This window comes from Diabrotica undecimpunctata, chromosome 1 (genome assembly GCF_040954645.1).
Source record: "Diabrotica undecimpunctata isolate CICGRU chromosome 1, icDiaUnde3, whole genome shotgun sequence".
In the NCBI taxonomy this organism is placed as follows: domain Eukaryota; kingdom Metazoa; phylum Arthropoda; class Insecta; order Coleoptera; family Chrysomelidae; genus Diabrotica; species Diabrotica undecimpunctata.
Window position 1 is genome coordinate 2,040,769 of NC_092803.1, and position 11,639 is coordinate 2,052,407.

Here is an 11,639-nt window from a genome sequence, read left to right on the forward strand (position 1 = left end):
AACCTTGTGGATTTCAGCTGAACTAACCAAACGACGTCACTAATTTTCGATTTATCGAAAATAATTTCAACTTCAAGAAGAAAGTGGTTGAAATTTCATTTCACTGTATTTAGACGCTTCTATCAAATTCTATATTCGTCTATATTCTTTGATATAATTCTATGCCAAGGTTATGTCCATTGCCCTAAAATTCATTATTTAGCCTTCATTGCTGAATTTATTGTTTATTTGTTAGCTATGGAATTTAAAGTTGAAATTAGGGAAGATTTTGTTTTCGTGGTTAACGAAAGAAATATAGTAGAGAGTAGGTTATCCACATCAACCGATATTGGAGGTATGAAGAATGAGCCAGAAGATATATCAGGTAAGACAGGTGATAAATATTAGTGAACAAGATGATTTAATTGTATTTATTAGCAATGGAAGTGAAAGCTGAAGTAATTAAGAAAGAATTTGCTGAAGATGACCAAAAAGGTGAAATTAAGGAGGATTTTGTTGAATATAATGAGATATATGTAAGGAGTCCCTTATCCACATCAACAGGTATTGGAGGTTTGAAGAATGAATCAGAAGATACGTCAGGTAAGACAGGTGATAAAAATTAGTGAACAATCTGATTTAATTAGTATCTATTAGCAATGGAAGTGGAAGCTGAAATTAAGAAAGAATTGGCTGAAGATGACCAAGGATATATAGAGAATCATCTAAATATATCCCTACACCTTGGAGACTTCAAGAATGAAAGAGATGAAGATAACTCAGGTGAGAGAATATCAATGGATTCTTATAAATAATAAAATGGACAAAGTCTAGAGAATGTTCTGGCATTGATGGTGTTGCCATGTCCTTATAATACCTGTATATAATATATAATACTTTGCCTGTGTTGATGTATGCCTCAAATATACACAGAGAAACAGTATATTCATCATGTATTATTTTATGGATTCTGCAATTTTTATTTTATATAAAACAGAAAGGAATAAATATTGGTTTCTTTGGATATTAATTGCAGTTAATTATCAGAAATTGTTTTAAGCAATCCTCAAACCACCAGTTGCCAGATTGCAAAAGATGTCTTTTTAATTTTATTATTTATACCGAAATTTTACTATTAACTGTTTATTTTTTCTTTTTTTATAATTCTAAACTTTTAATTTCTATATATTTTATTGCTATTGATTGCATGTTTCATTTTTAACGTAAATTTCAACACTGTCAAACACCAATACTTTGTTCTGTCATGCATCATTTGTAGTTATCTTCATCCAGAATGTTCTCTAGTCTTTGTCCAATAAAATTACCAGAATTTAAATTATTTTAATATTTAAAAAGTAAATTATCGACATTTTAAAATTGACAGTCACTTTAAGGATAGCTCAAAACCAGTAACAATTTGCTGAATTTGTAGTCAGTGTGTGAATGCATAATTCCATATTTATTTTGTTCTGATATATAGTTAACCATACATTTATAGTCACTTACACACAACTATGTTGTGTGCCAGTTCTACCATTTATGAGAAATTGTCGTCTGTTTTTATGTATATAGAAATGTTTCTTCAATGTTGAGTTTCCCAAAAAAATCTTTATTTCGAAAATAAAAGTTACAATTTTGAGAAATACTACAAACTACTACATTTAATGATTTAAACTTGACTATTGAAACATAATAATTACAATAATAATAAAAATATTGATTTCTTCCTATTTATAACGTCGGATATCGGAATCTGCTGATTCTTAATAGTAAGGGAGCTTATGGCTACATTTCTCCTCCCTCCATTGGTTGAGACTTCGTCCTCGAAGTTTTGGTTACTTCGGCTATCAGCTCGTCTAGTATCTGGATCTGGGCAGGATGCAATTTTTCTCCAAATAGGATTTTGGAAATTCGTTTTCTTTTCCTAATTAGGAAGATTATTAGGAAAGCTAAAATAGTTAAAAATATTATAACAGAAGTGGTGCTCAGTCCTATTGATTATCGGGGTAGTACTTCTATGGTATCTATTGGTTGAATTTGGCCATCTCTGGGATTGTTAATTTTTCAATTTTCATCTCATGGTTTGGTATTAATTTTATTGGAACAATTTTTGGAATGGAAATGTCTTGAGACGTCTTTTTATTAAATTGGATACCTTCAATCATTATTGGTACATCTGTCGTCAAGAGGCTGGTTGAATTAATTTCTATCTGCTGGATTCTCATTGGGTGAACTATTCCTAGCAATATGACTTTGCTGGTTTCTTGGAAAAAGTTCTCTGTGATTAATGTTTTTGTGCAATTATCTACATTGGGTATGTTACATTTGGATTGTACATAGTTGGAACAAACTATGTTATCGCCTTGTCCTATACAAGTGCCGAACCATTTATTATTTGTATAGTAGCTTGCAGGTGGCAGAATCATAACATGATCTTTGTTTGGAATGGGATAGATTTTATAGGTAGTGTAAGGAATTTCATGGAGTATAGGGATTTTAATTATTATGAGCATTGTATTTGAAGTTACACAAACTAAAGTTTTTGTTGACTCTATAAGTTCATAAGGGTGTTCATTACTATTGGGAATTGAATTTCTGGGATAAATTTTGAGAAGGTTCTCTTTAAGGTCTATTATTTCCTTTAAAGTGAATAATTCTATATTAGAGATATTAAGTTCAGATAAAGTAATGGTTCTTATAAGTTTCATTAGAAATTCGTTTATATTTTGGAGATTTATTATCTCATTGTGTAGAATGATATAGCTGTCAAAATCAGCTGATAATTTGTTGAGTGCAGATATGAGAATTGAATTATCAGAATTTAGTTTTTCTAAAAGTTTATCGAATCTCGTGTTAAAAGAGTTTCCATAAGATATTTGGTTATTAAATTTTTTATGATTTCGTTTTGTTTATTTTCTAAAGAGATTATGTGTGATTTTAACAAGTCTATGTCAGAGTCGTCTGGATTTGAATCGTTATTCAGAATCTTCTGAATACTCAGTGGATGGACCAGGGCGAGGATTGTCCTGTGAAAAATTTGGGCCTTGAGTAGGTTTGTCTATATGTTTTCATATTCATTTTACATATTTAAGGTGAGTGCTTGTTAAATTTTGTTTATCTGTTTTACCGATTATTTTTGTTTTGTCTTGTGTTTCTGGATGAATAGTGGAGAAAGAGGCTTGTAATTTGGACTTATGTTTTTTCTTAGAAACATATAGGGATTTTGTAAGGTCTATTTCCGGAATATCTTCGGCATTTTCGTTTTGTCCATCTAAAAGTTGTTGTCTTTTTTGTTTTTGTTTATTATATAGTTCTGCAATAAAGGGTTGGAGTTCTTCTTTATGTCTTTGATTATATGTTTCGTATATCGGAAGATCAAAGTCGAAATGTATTTCTTCTGCATAGGGTCCGTACAGAATTGAGAAAGGGGAATAATCTGTGGAACTGTGGATTGATTGGTTGTAAATAAGAATGGCGTGTGTTAGAATGTCATCTAACGAATCATTTGGATTTTGGGCTTGTAAGGTCCTAAGTTTTTCAATAAGAGTTGAATGAAAGCGCTCTACTGGAGAGTTTGAGGAAGAATTGTTTACTGTTGTAAAATGTATTTCGATTTTGTGGATATTTAGGAATTCTTTAATGACTGCGGAATTAAATTCGGTGCCGCTGTCGCATACAATCTTTTTTGGATAATTGTGGTGCGAAAAGTAGTGTCTTAATTTATTTAGTATGAAAATGGAAGTTTTGTCGGTGAGCTTATAGCATTGACCGTATTTGGAAAAAGAATCTATTATTGTGAGATACAGGTTTTTATTGCAGTGGAATAGATCGATATGTAATATATCAAAAGGTTTTTGACCTAACAACGGTCCTAATTGGGGAAGTTTATAAGGACGTCGTTCGTATTTATTTTTTAGGCAAATTTCGCATTTATTGATAAAATTAGAAATAGTTGTCTGCGTTGAGGGCCAATAAAATTTTTGTTTTAAATGTTTGTAGGTTTCAATTATTCCGTTGTGATTTTCTACGTGATATTTCTTTATGCATTCTATTTGTTGGTTTTCTTCTTCTATGTCCTGAAGTAGTATATTGCAAAATATCGCTTTGACTGTGGAATTTATTTTTTCTTTAAAATAGTTACAGATAAAAGGTCTAAATTCGTGAGGGATTGTTATTGCAAATTTTTGATTTGGTCTAAGGATATTTTGGAAGGTATTTGCTATTTCTGTTTTCCAATTATTTGTCAAAGTGACAGTGTAACGGTGTTTGTTAAAAATTCTTTTGTATTTAATTTCAAAATTATTTGACTCTGGTTTAAAAATAATTTGGTTTGAGGATAAATTAATTGGTTCAGGTGAAATCTCTATTCCAGTGATAGGGTTCTCAACTGATGTATGTTGTGTGTTAGTACTGTTTTGTAAGTTGTCAAAATCGGCAAGGAAATCGTCTATGTCGAAATTGTCGGGTGGTTCAGCACATTCTGAACTCGGTGGTTCAGCACATTCTGAACTTGAGCTTAGGGCATTTATTTGGACTCGGCTAAGAGCATCAGCAACTTGATGTCTTTGCCTTTTTTATATTTAACTTCAAAATCATATTCTTCTAGTTTAAGTCTCCATCGGGCTAATCTAGAAGTGGGGTCTTTAATTTTGTAGATCCATACGAGAGGATTGTGATCTGTTTCTACAGTGAATTTTTGGTTGTATAAATACATACGGAAGTGTTTACAAGAATCTAGTATGGCTAAAAGTTCTTTTTCAATAGTGGAGTAGTTTTGTTCTGCGGAATTTAGAGTTCGAGAATAGTAGGCAATAGGGTGATTATTTTGAGATAATACTGATCCTATAGCTATATTAGAAGCGTCTGTAGTCAGTACAAAAGGCTTTTCGAAGTCTGGGTATTGTAAAACTGGGGAATTAGTTAACAATTGTTTGCTTTTTGCGAAACATTCTAAATAATTTGGATTGGTAGGGTCAATAGTTGCTCCTTTTCGAGTACATCTCGAAAATGGGGATGTTATTTTTGCAAAGTTGGGTATGAATCTTCGGTAGTAACCGAGTAAACCAAGAAATGATTTAATTTCTTTTACTGTTTTTGGTAGAGGATATTTTTGTATAGCTTCGATTTTTGCTGGGTTAGGTTTGATTCCTTCGGTTGTCACTACGTGACCTAAGAAAGAAACTTCTTTCGTGAGAAACTCGGATTTGTCTAACTGAATTTTTAAATTATTTTTCCTAAAAGTGTCAAAAATAGTCGCAATATGAACTAAGTGTTCTTGCAGTGACTTGGAAAAAATAATGACATCGTCCATGTAGACGAAGCAAAACTTATGAATAAAGCGCCTAAGAATATTGTCCATTAACCTTTCGAATGATGCTGGGCTATTCTTTAAACCAAAGGGCATACGTAAAAATTCAAAGTGACCATGCGGAACTGAAAAGGCTGTTTTCCGAATAGAATCCGGATGAACTTCAATCTGATGGTAACCTTGAGCTAAATCTAATGTTGTGAAATAACTGGCTTTTCCTAAGTTATCCAGTATCTCATCTATCTGAGGAAGTGGGTAGCGATCACTTTCAGTATGATCATTGAGCTTCCTGTAATCAATTACTAATCTAAATTGTTTCTGACCTGAGGCATCAGCTTTTTTTGGTACTATCCAAACTGGAGCTGAGTACGGTGAAATTGACGGTCGAATTATCTTATTATCTAATAAATTATTTATTTGTTTTTTTATTTCTTCCTGCATTGCTTTGGGATGCCGAAATCCCTTTACATAAATCGGATTTTCATCCTTCGTTTTAATTTCGTGTCTAACAGCTGACGTGAAAGTTAAATTTTTGTTTTCATCGTAAAATACATCTTTATATTTCTTGCAAAGATTTATAATTTTATACTTTTCTTCGTTATTTAAGTGCGAAGTACGGATTTTATTTTCATTAAAATGCGTCGTCGGAATTTTTACTATATTATAATTACAGAAGTTCTCAACTTCAATTCTCTTATTAAATTTCATAGGCATAGGTAAGTCGATAGTGTGTATAAAACCGTTTTTTGCAACGTGAATAGAATGGGGAATTTTGATACCTTGAAAGTGTCTTTCGCGCAATAAAACTTCACCATTATGAACGCTTACTCGAATTTTTTGGTATAAAGTTTCAAATGGAATGCTAACATGAGGATTCTCAAAGGTTAAAATATGAGTTGCGTAGCTAATTCTGGCGTGGAATCTTTTCAGATCGTAAGTTCCAAGGAGGATATCAAAGTGCTGACTAAAGTCGGCAGTTTTTAAGTCGAATGTTTGTGGAATTCCATATTCTAGGAATAGTGGCGTCTTAATATTTAAGTCGTGCTTGGAAGTAATTTTCATTGACGTTAGCGAAAAAGGTTTTCGATAAATATGATTTTTATCAAATAGTTTGAGAGCTCGCGGATTTAAAATTGAATGGGAACCGCCGGTATCGATTAAAACGCGTAGATGTGTTTTGGGTGTAACGAAGCAGGGTAACCCAGGGGAACTTTCGATATTATGTAGGTTTAAACAGGGGGTGGATGATCGTCTAACGGGATGGCTTGAAAATCCTGATGATTTTCATCATGCAAATCGGGCTCTTGTTCGGATTCGTAATTTTCGAAATCATTTTCGAAATATTGGGTATCATTTGAGTCTATGTGAAAATTGTGGCTTCTATTAGTTGTAATTGTCATGGGCTGATGGTTTCTGGTTGTGGTAGTTTGAACACCGCTCATTGGAGTAGCAAAATTTGGTTGGGGTCGAGGAGCTTTATATTTATTTAATCTTTGTTGGTTGTTTTTCGGAACATTGTTTCGTTGGAAGGATTGATTTTGTTCGTGAGAACTGAAATTTTGTCTTGGAGGAAAATTATAGTTCTGTTGTGGAGTGAAGTTAAAATTGGGCTCTGTGTTGTGAGTTGAAGGTCTCACATAATTTGAATGCATGGGTTGGAAGTTTGAGTGTGTGGGTTGGAAGTTTGTGGATCTTTGATTACTCGAAGATTGATAGGGTTTATTTTTGAGTGGGGCCTTTTTGTTTTGTTGACTCTTGAGGAAGTTCATGTATTGTTATTGATTTTTGTGGTTATCGTAGGCAATACACTTTTGAAGGGCTTCTTCTAGGGAATTTAATTCAAAATGCGATAAGTATTCGCAATAAGGCTCGTTGATTCCGGTACAGAAAGTTTTGAGGGCAATGTTTTTAAAGTATGGAGTTTTAAAAGTGACTGTCGCGGGATTATCGTTTAGGGTGATGTGTTGGAGTAAATCGTTCAGATTTGTAGTTATTCTCTGATGATAATTGTCGTAGGATTCACTATGTTTTTGGACGATGGTGGATAGTTGTGTTACTAATATGTCTTCGTAACGTCTGTCTCCGTATTTAGTTAATAACGCTGGACGAATTTCTGTCCAATTGGTTTTATTAGAATAGTTTAAGAAATTTCTAGGTTCTCCTTTAATTCGAGATACGATATGGGAATTTAAGATAAATTCTTGGGACGGATTTAAATCTTGGGTGCCTAAGAAAACTATTAAATTATCTACTGCTTTGATAAAGGTGGAGAGAGGGGTTTATTTAGATTTAGGGGTTTGTAGATTTCTTTTTATTTTTAAATTTAAATTGTCGAATAGTAAACTTAAATTTTCGATACTATTTTGGGAAATATCATTCAATGTACTCATAAAATGTATGCAAACATGTAAAAATATAAATGCAAATATATATACAAAATTCGTTGAAGTAAAATGTTATAAATAATACAAATTCAATAAACAATAAATAATAAATTCAATGTAAATGTTTAAGAATTCAATTAAAATAATAAATGCTCATAAACAATGGTAAAGAAAGGAAAAACTTACGCAAGGATAATCGTGTTTGATTTCCAATACATTTTTCTCTTTTACCAGGTTCTTCAGGATTTCATTAAACTAATGTAGACCAGGAAACGGCTATGTTTCTGTATGAAATATCCTGTGGTTCGCAGCGCCAGAAATGTTTCTTCAACGTCGATATTCCCAAAAAAAAATCTTTATTTCGAAAATAAAAGTTACAATTTTGAGAAATACTACAAACTACTACATTTAATGATTTAAACTTGACTATTGAAACATAATAATTACAATAATAATAAAAATATTGATTTCTTCCTATTTATAACGTCGGATATCGGAATCTGCTGATTCTTAATAGTAAGGGAGCTTATGGCTACATTTCTATATGACTGGGGCACAATTATTTTCCTTGTATATTGGCAATTATCAATTATATATTGTTGACAGACATTGGTTCCTTTTCTTAAAAAAATATATTTCTCTATTTCAGCACCTGGTATTTTATGATTTCATTTTCTTTATTCCAACATTAAATATTATCAAGTTTTGTTTTCATTTTAGGGTTTTCCAAGAAGAATGGAATGGCAATCATGAACACATCACCTGAACCTTCATGCAACAAAAAACAACTTATAAGTCCACAATATGGAGAAAAAACATTAAAAAATGCAATTTGTTTTAAAAATTGTTCTTACAAAGATAATTCTACAAATATTCTGTCTAGAAAAGGACTTAATCAACATGAAATATGTTGCAAGCAATTTTCTCAAAAAGATTGTTTAGAGTGTGTCACCTACAAATGTGAAATTTGTTTTAAGCAGTTTGTTAGTAAAAAGTTTTTAAATCAACACATGAAAATTCACACTGAAGGAACACTTTACAAGTGTGAAATTTGTTTAAAGCCATTTACTAAAACTAATAATTTAAAAATACACTTGAGAACACACAGTAAAGAAAAATCTTACCAGTGTGAAATTTGTTTCAGGCAATTTAGTGTAGCACATAGTTTGAAAAAGCATTTAAGAGTGCATACTGGAGAAAAGCCTTACCAGTGCGAAATTTGTTTTAAACAATTTAGTCAAGATGGACATTTAAAAAGGCATTTGAGGATACACACTGGCGAAAAGCCTTATAAGTGTGAAATTTGTTTTAAGCAGTTTGGTGAAAAGAGTAGTTTGAAACAGCATTTGAAGGTGCATACTGGAGAAAAACCTTACCAGTGTGAAATTTGTTTTAAGCTATTTACTAAAACTAATAATTTAAAAGAACACTTACGAACACACAGTGGAGAAAAACCTTATGAGTGTGAAATTTGTTTAAAGCCATTTACTAAAACTAATAATTTAAAAATACACTTGAGAACACACAGTAAAGAAAAATCTTACCAGTGTGAAATTTGTTTCAGGCAATTTAGTGTAGCACATAGTTTGAAAAAGCATTTAAGAGTGCATACTGGAGAAAAGCCTTACCAGTGCGAAATTTGTTTTAAACAATTTAGTCAAGATGGACATTTAAAAAGGCATTTGAGGATACACACTGGCGAAAAGCCTTATAAGTGTGAAATTTGTTTTAAGCAGTTTGGTGAAAAGAGTAGTTTGAAACAGCATTTGAAGGTGCATACTGGAGAAAAACCTTACCAGTGTGAAATTTGTTTTAAGCTATTTACTAAAACTAATAATTTAAAAGAACACTTACGAACACACAGTAAAGAAAAACCTTACCAGTGTGAAATTTGTTTCAGGCAATTTAGTGTAGCACCTAATTTGAAAAAACATTTAAAAGTGCATACTGGAGAAAAGCCTTACCAGTGCGAAATTTGTTTTAAACAATTGAGTGAAGTGGGAAATCTAAAAAGGCATTTAAGACTACACACTGTAGAAAAACCTTAGAAAGAGTGAAATTTGTTTTAATCAATTTAGTGAAGCAGTAAGTTTGAAAAATCATTTGAGACTGCAAAATGGAGAAAAACCTTACAAAAGTTTTAACTAGAGAAGAACTTTATCAACATGAAATTTGTTTTAAGCAAAATCAGAAAAAAAAGAAAGTGTAAAATTTGTTTAACAGTTCAGTGGAGCAGGTTCTTTGAAAACACATTTGAGAGTACACACTGGAGAAAATCCTTACCAGTGTGAAATTTATTTTAAGCAATTTACTAAAACTAATAATTTAAAAATTTGCGAAATCAAGCGACCATCGTATGGTGAGAGCCACCATTGTGTTAACCCATTCGCTGCCAAACTTCGCTTTTTAAATTTTATAGCACCTGCAGGTCAATTTTGTGTTCTGAACTTATAGAAAAATATTTAAAAAATTCTAAAACTTTTCACAATAGCCCTGTGTCTAAAAAATTTTTTGTTCCAATTTTGGAACATGGCCGTAAGTATATAAAAAAACATCAACGTCAATTTAAACTTAAACATTTATTGATAAAAAAATGTTAACATTTTGAGAGGGTCTATATATTTTTTTCATCAAAACATTTGAAACGATTAATAGGATATACATTAATTTTACAAATAACGCATCCAAATGTACAATCCACATCCAAACCGTATTTGATACATTCTCAGACAAAAATTTAAACCCATATCTAATAGGTTTTTTGAATACGCTGTTTACAGCTATACTGGCTGTAGTAAGGTACCACGGATTCATCAACAGATAGTGATATGGTTTCACCAACCGGCACATATTTTTTAAATAAATTATTTAAAGGTTCCATGAGTGGTCTTATTTTAGCAAATTTATCATTTTTTTGTAGCTGAGTGTTATCTGAAAAATGTAAATTTTGCAAAATTTCTTAAAACCTATTTCTCGACATTGCGCTGGCGATTGCTTCGTTTCTGAGATCCAAATCCAAACTCCAGTACATATCTTTTCTGGTCCTTTGAGAATAACCGTAAATCAGTAGAACTACAAAGAATAATTTGAGTTCTTCAATCGTAACCTAAAATGATGTGTTTTGTGTCGGACATACTTTATAGTCTCGTCTTTTATGCATTCAAAGACATTCTCACATCAAAAAAGTGTAAAGAAATCGATTCCACTTTCACAGTGAGCAATATTTGGATTTGGAAGTGAGATATTTTCTCGATGTTTATCTTGGGACAAGTCACCTCTTTGTTACTCGTTTTGTCTATTTGATTGAGCCTTATTCATTGAAGTTCATCATTGCTCGTCGAGAACATATCTTCAGCCTCTTTTGTCTAACATTGTAAAATAAGAGTTGCTTTAGCTGGGTGTTCAGTATCTCTGATAAAACCTTATTAGAAAAATCATTGAAATTCACATCATCCGATGATTCAAAATCTCCATCAGAATCTTCCGCTGGAAGATAAATGTATATGTTTTCAGAATCAAACTGCTTCTCATGTAGGTCATCGATTAGATTGTTCAGAGTATCAGCTGAACAACTCGTGTTCTTTACATAAAATGTTTTCACATCCATAATTCAAAACTAAAAAGGAAAACCTCAATTAGCAACATATACAGCCAAGTTCCATTTTTGAAACGTACAAAAACTAGAGGTTACTCGGTATATTCAATTTAAGGTTAAGCATTAAAACGACACAGATATATTGTATAAGCGTATATTATTACTAAAATTTACCCCGATCGCTATATTTCACAACAGAAGATAGCTATAATCAAGCTAGAGGTTATGCAATTGCACCTTCCTTGAAATTTTGATATGAATCAAACAACAAAAGCCACTTACACGAAACCAGTGGGTAAATTCAGTATGCACGTGTTCTTTTGACACTACCGAACACAAATAGTTTATCAGATTTAAGACCAACAGTTACATC

General features: G+C 31.8%; 1 protein-coding gene across 3 annotated transcripts; it reads left to right on the forward strand.

Annotated features, from left to right (window-relative positions):
• Window positions 1-2: 2 nt before the first annotated feature.
• On the forward strand, window positions 3-10,068 carry LOC140443573 (uncharacterized). 3 transcript variants are annotated; one of them, XM_072534910.1, is made up of 4 exons: window positions 3-364; window positions 418-582; window positions 637-762; window positions 8,392-10,064. In XM_072534910.1, exons 1-4 carry the CDS (start codon window positions 238-240, stop codon window positions 9,717-9,719), a joined length of 1,746 nt encoding a protein of 581 aa, XP_072391011.1. In that variant the 5' UTR covers window positions 3-237; the 3' UTR covers window positions 9,720-10,064. The 3 variants fall into 3 exon arrangements, with proteins under 3 accessions (XP_072391011.1, XP_072391021.1, XP_072391027.1); XM_072534920.1 differs by having other exon boundaries at window positions 208-334; window positions 8,392-10,068; XM_072534926.1 differs by having other exon boundaries at window positions 218-334; window positions 365-582; window positions 8,392-10,068.
• The last annotated feature ends 1,571 nt before the right edge of the window (window positions 10,069-11,639 follow it).

Excerpts from the sequence above, each read along its gene's own strand:
- LOC140443573 (XM_072534910.1), top strand. The coding sequence starts at position 238 with ATGGAATTTAAAGTTGAAATTAGGGAAGATTTTGTTTTCGTGGTTAAC. Across the intron at positions 365-417 it reads TGAGCCAGAAGATATATCAG|CAATGGAAGTGAAAGCTGAA; the intron begins GTAAGACAGGTG and ends TGTATTTATTAG. Across the intron at positions 763-8,391 it reads AAGAGATGAAGATAACTCAG|GGTTTTCCAAGAAGAATGGA; the intron begins GTGAGAGAATAT and ends TTTTCATTTTAG.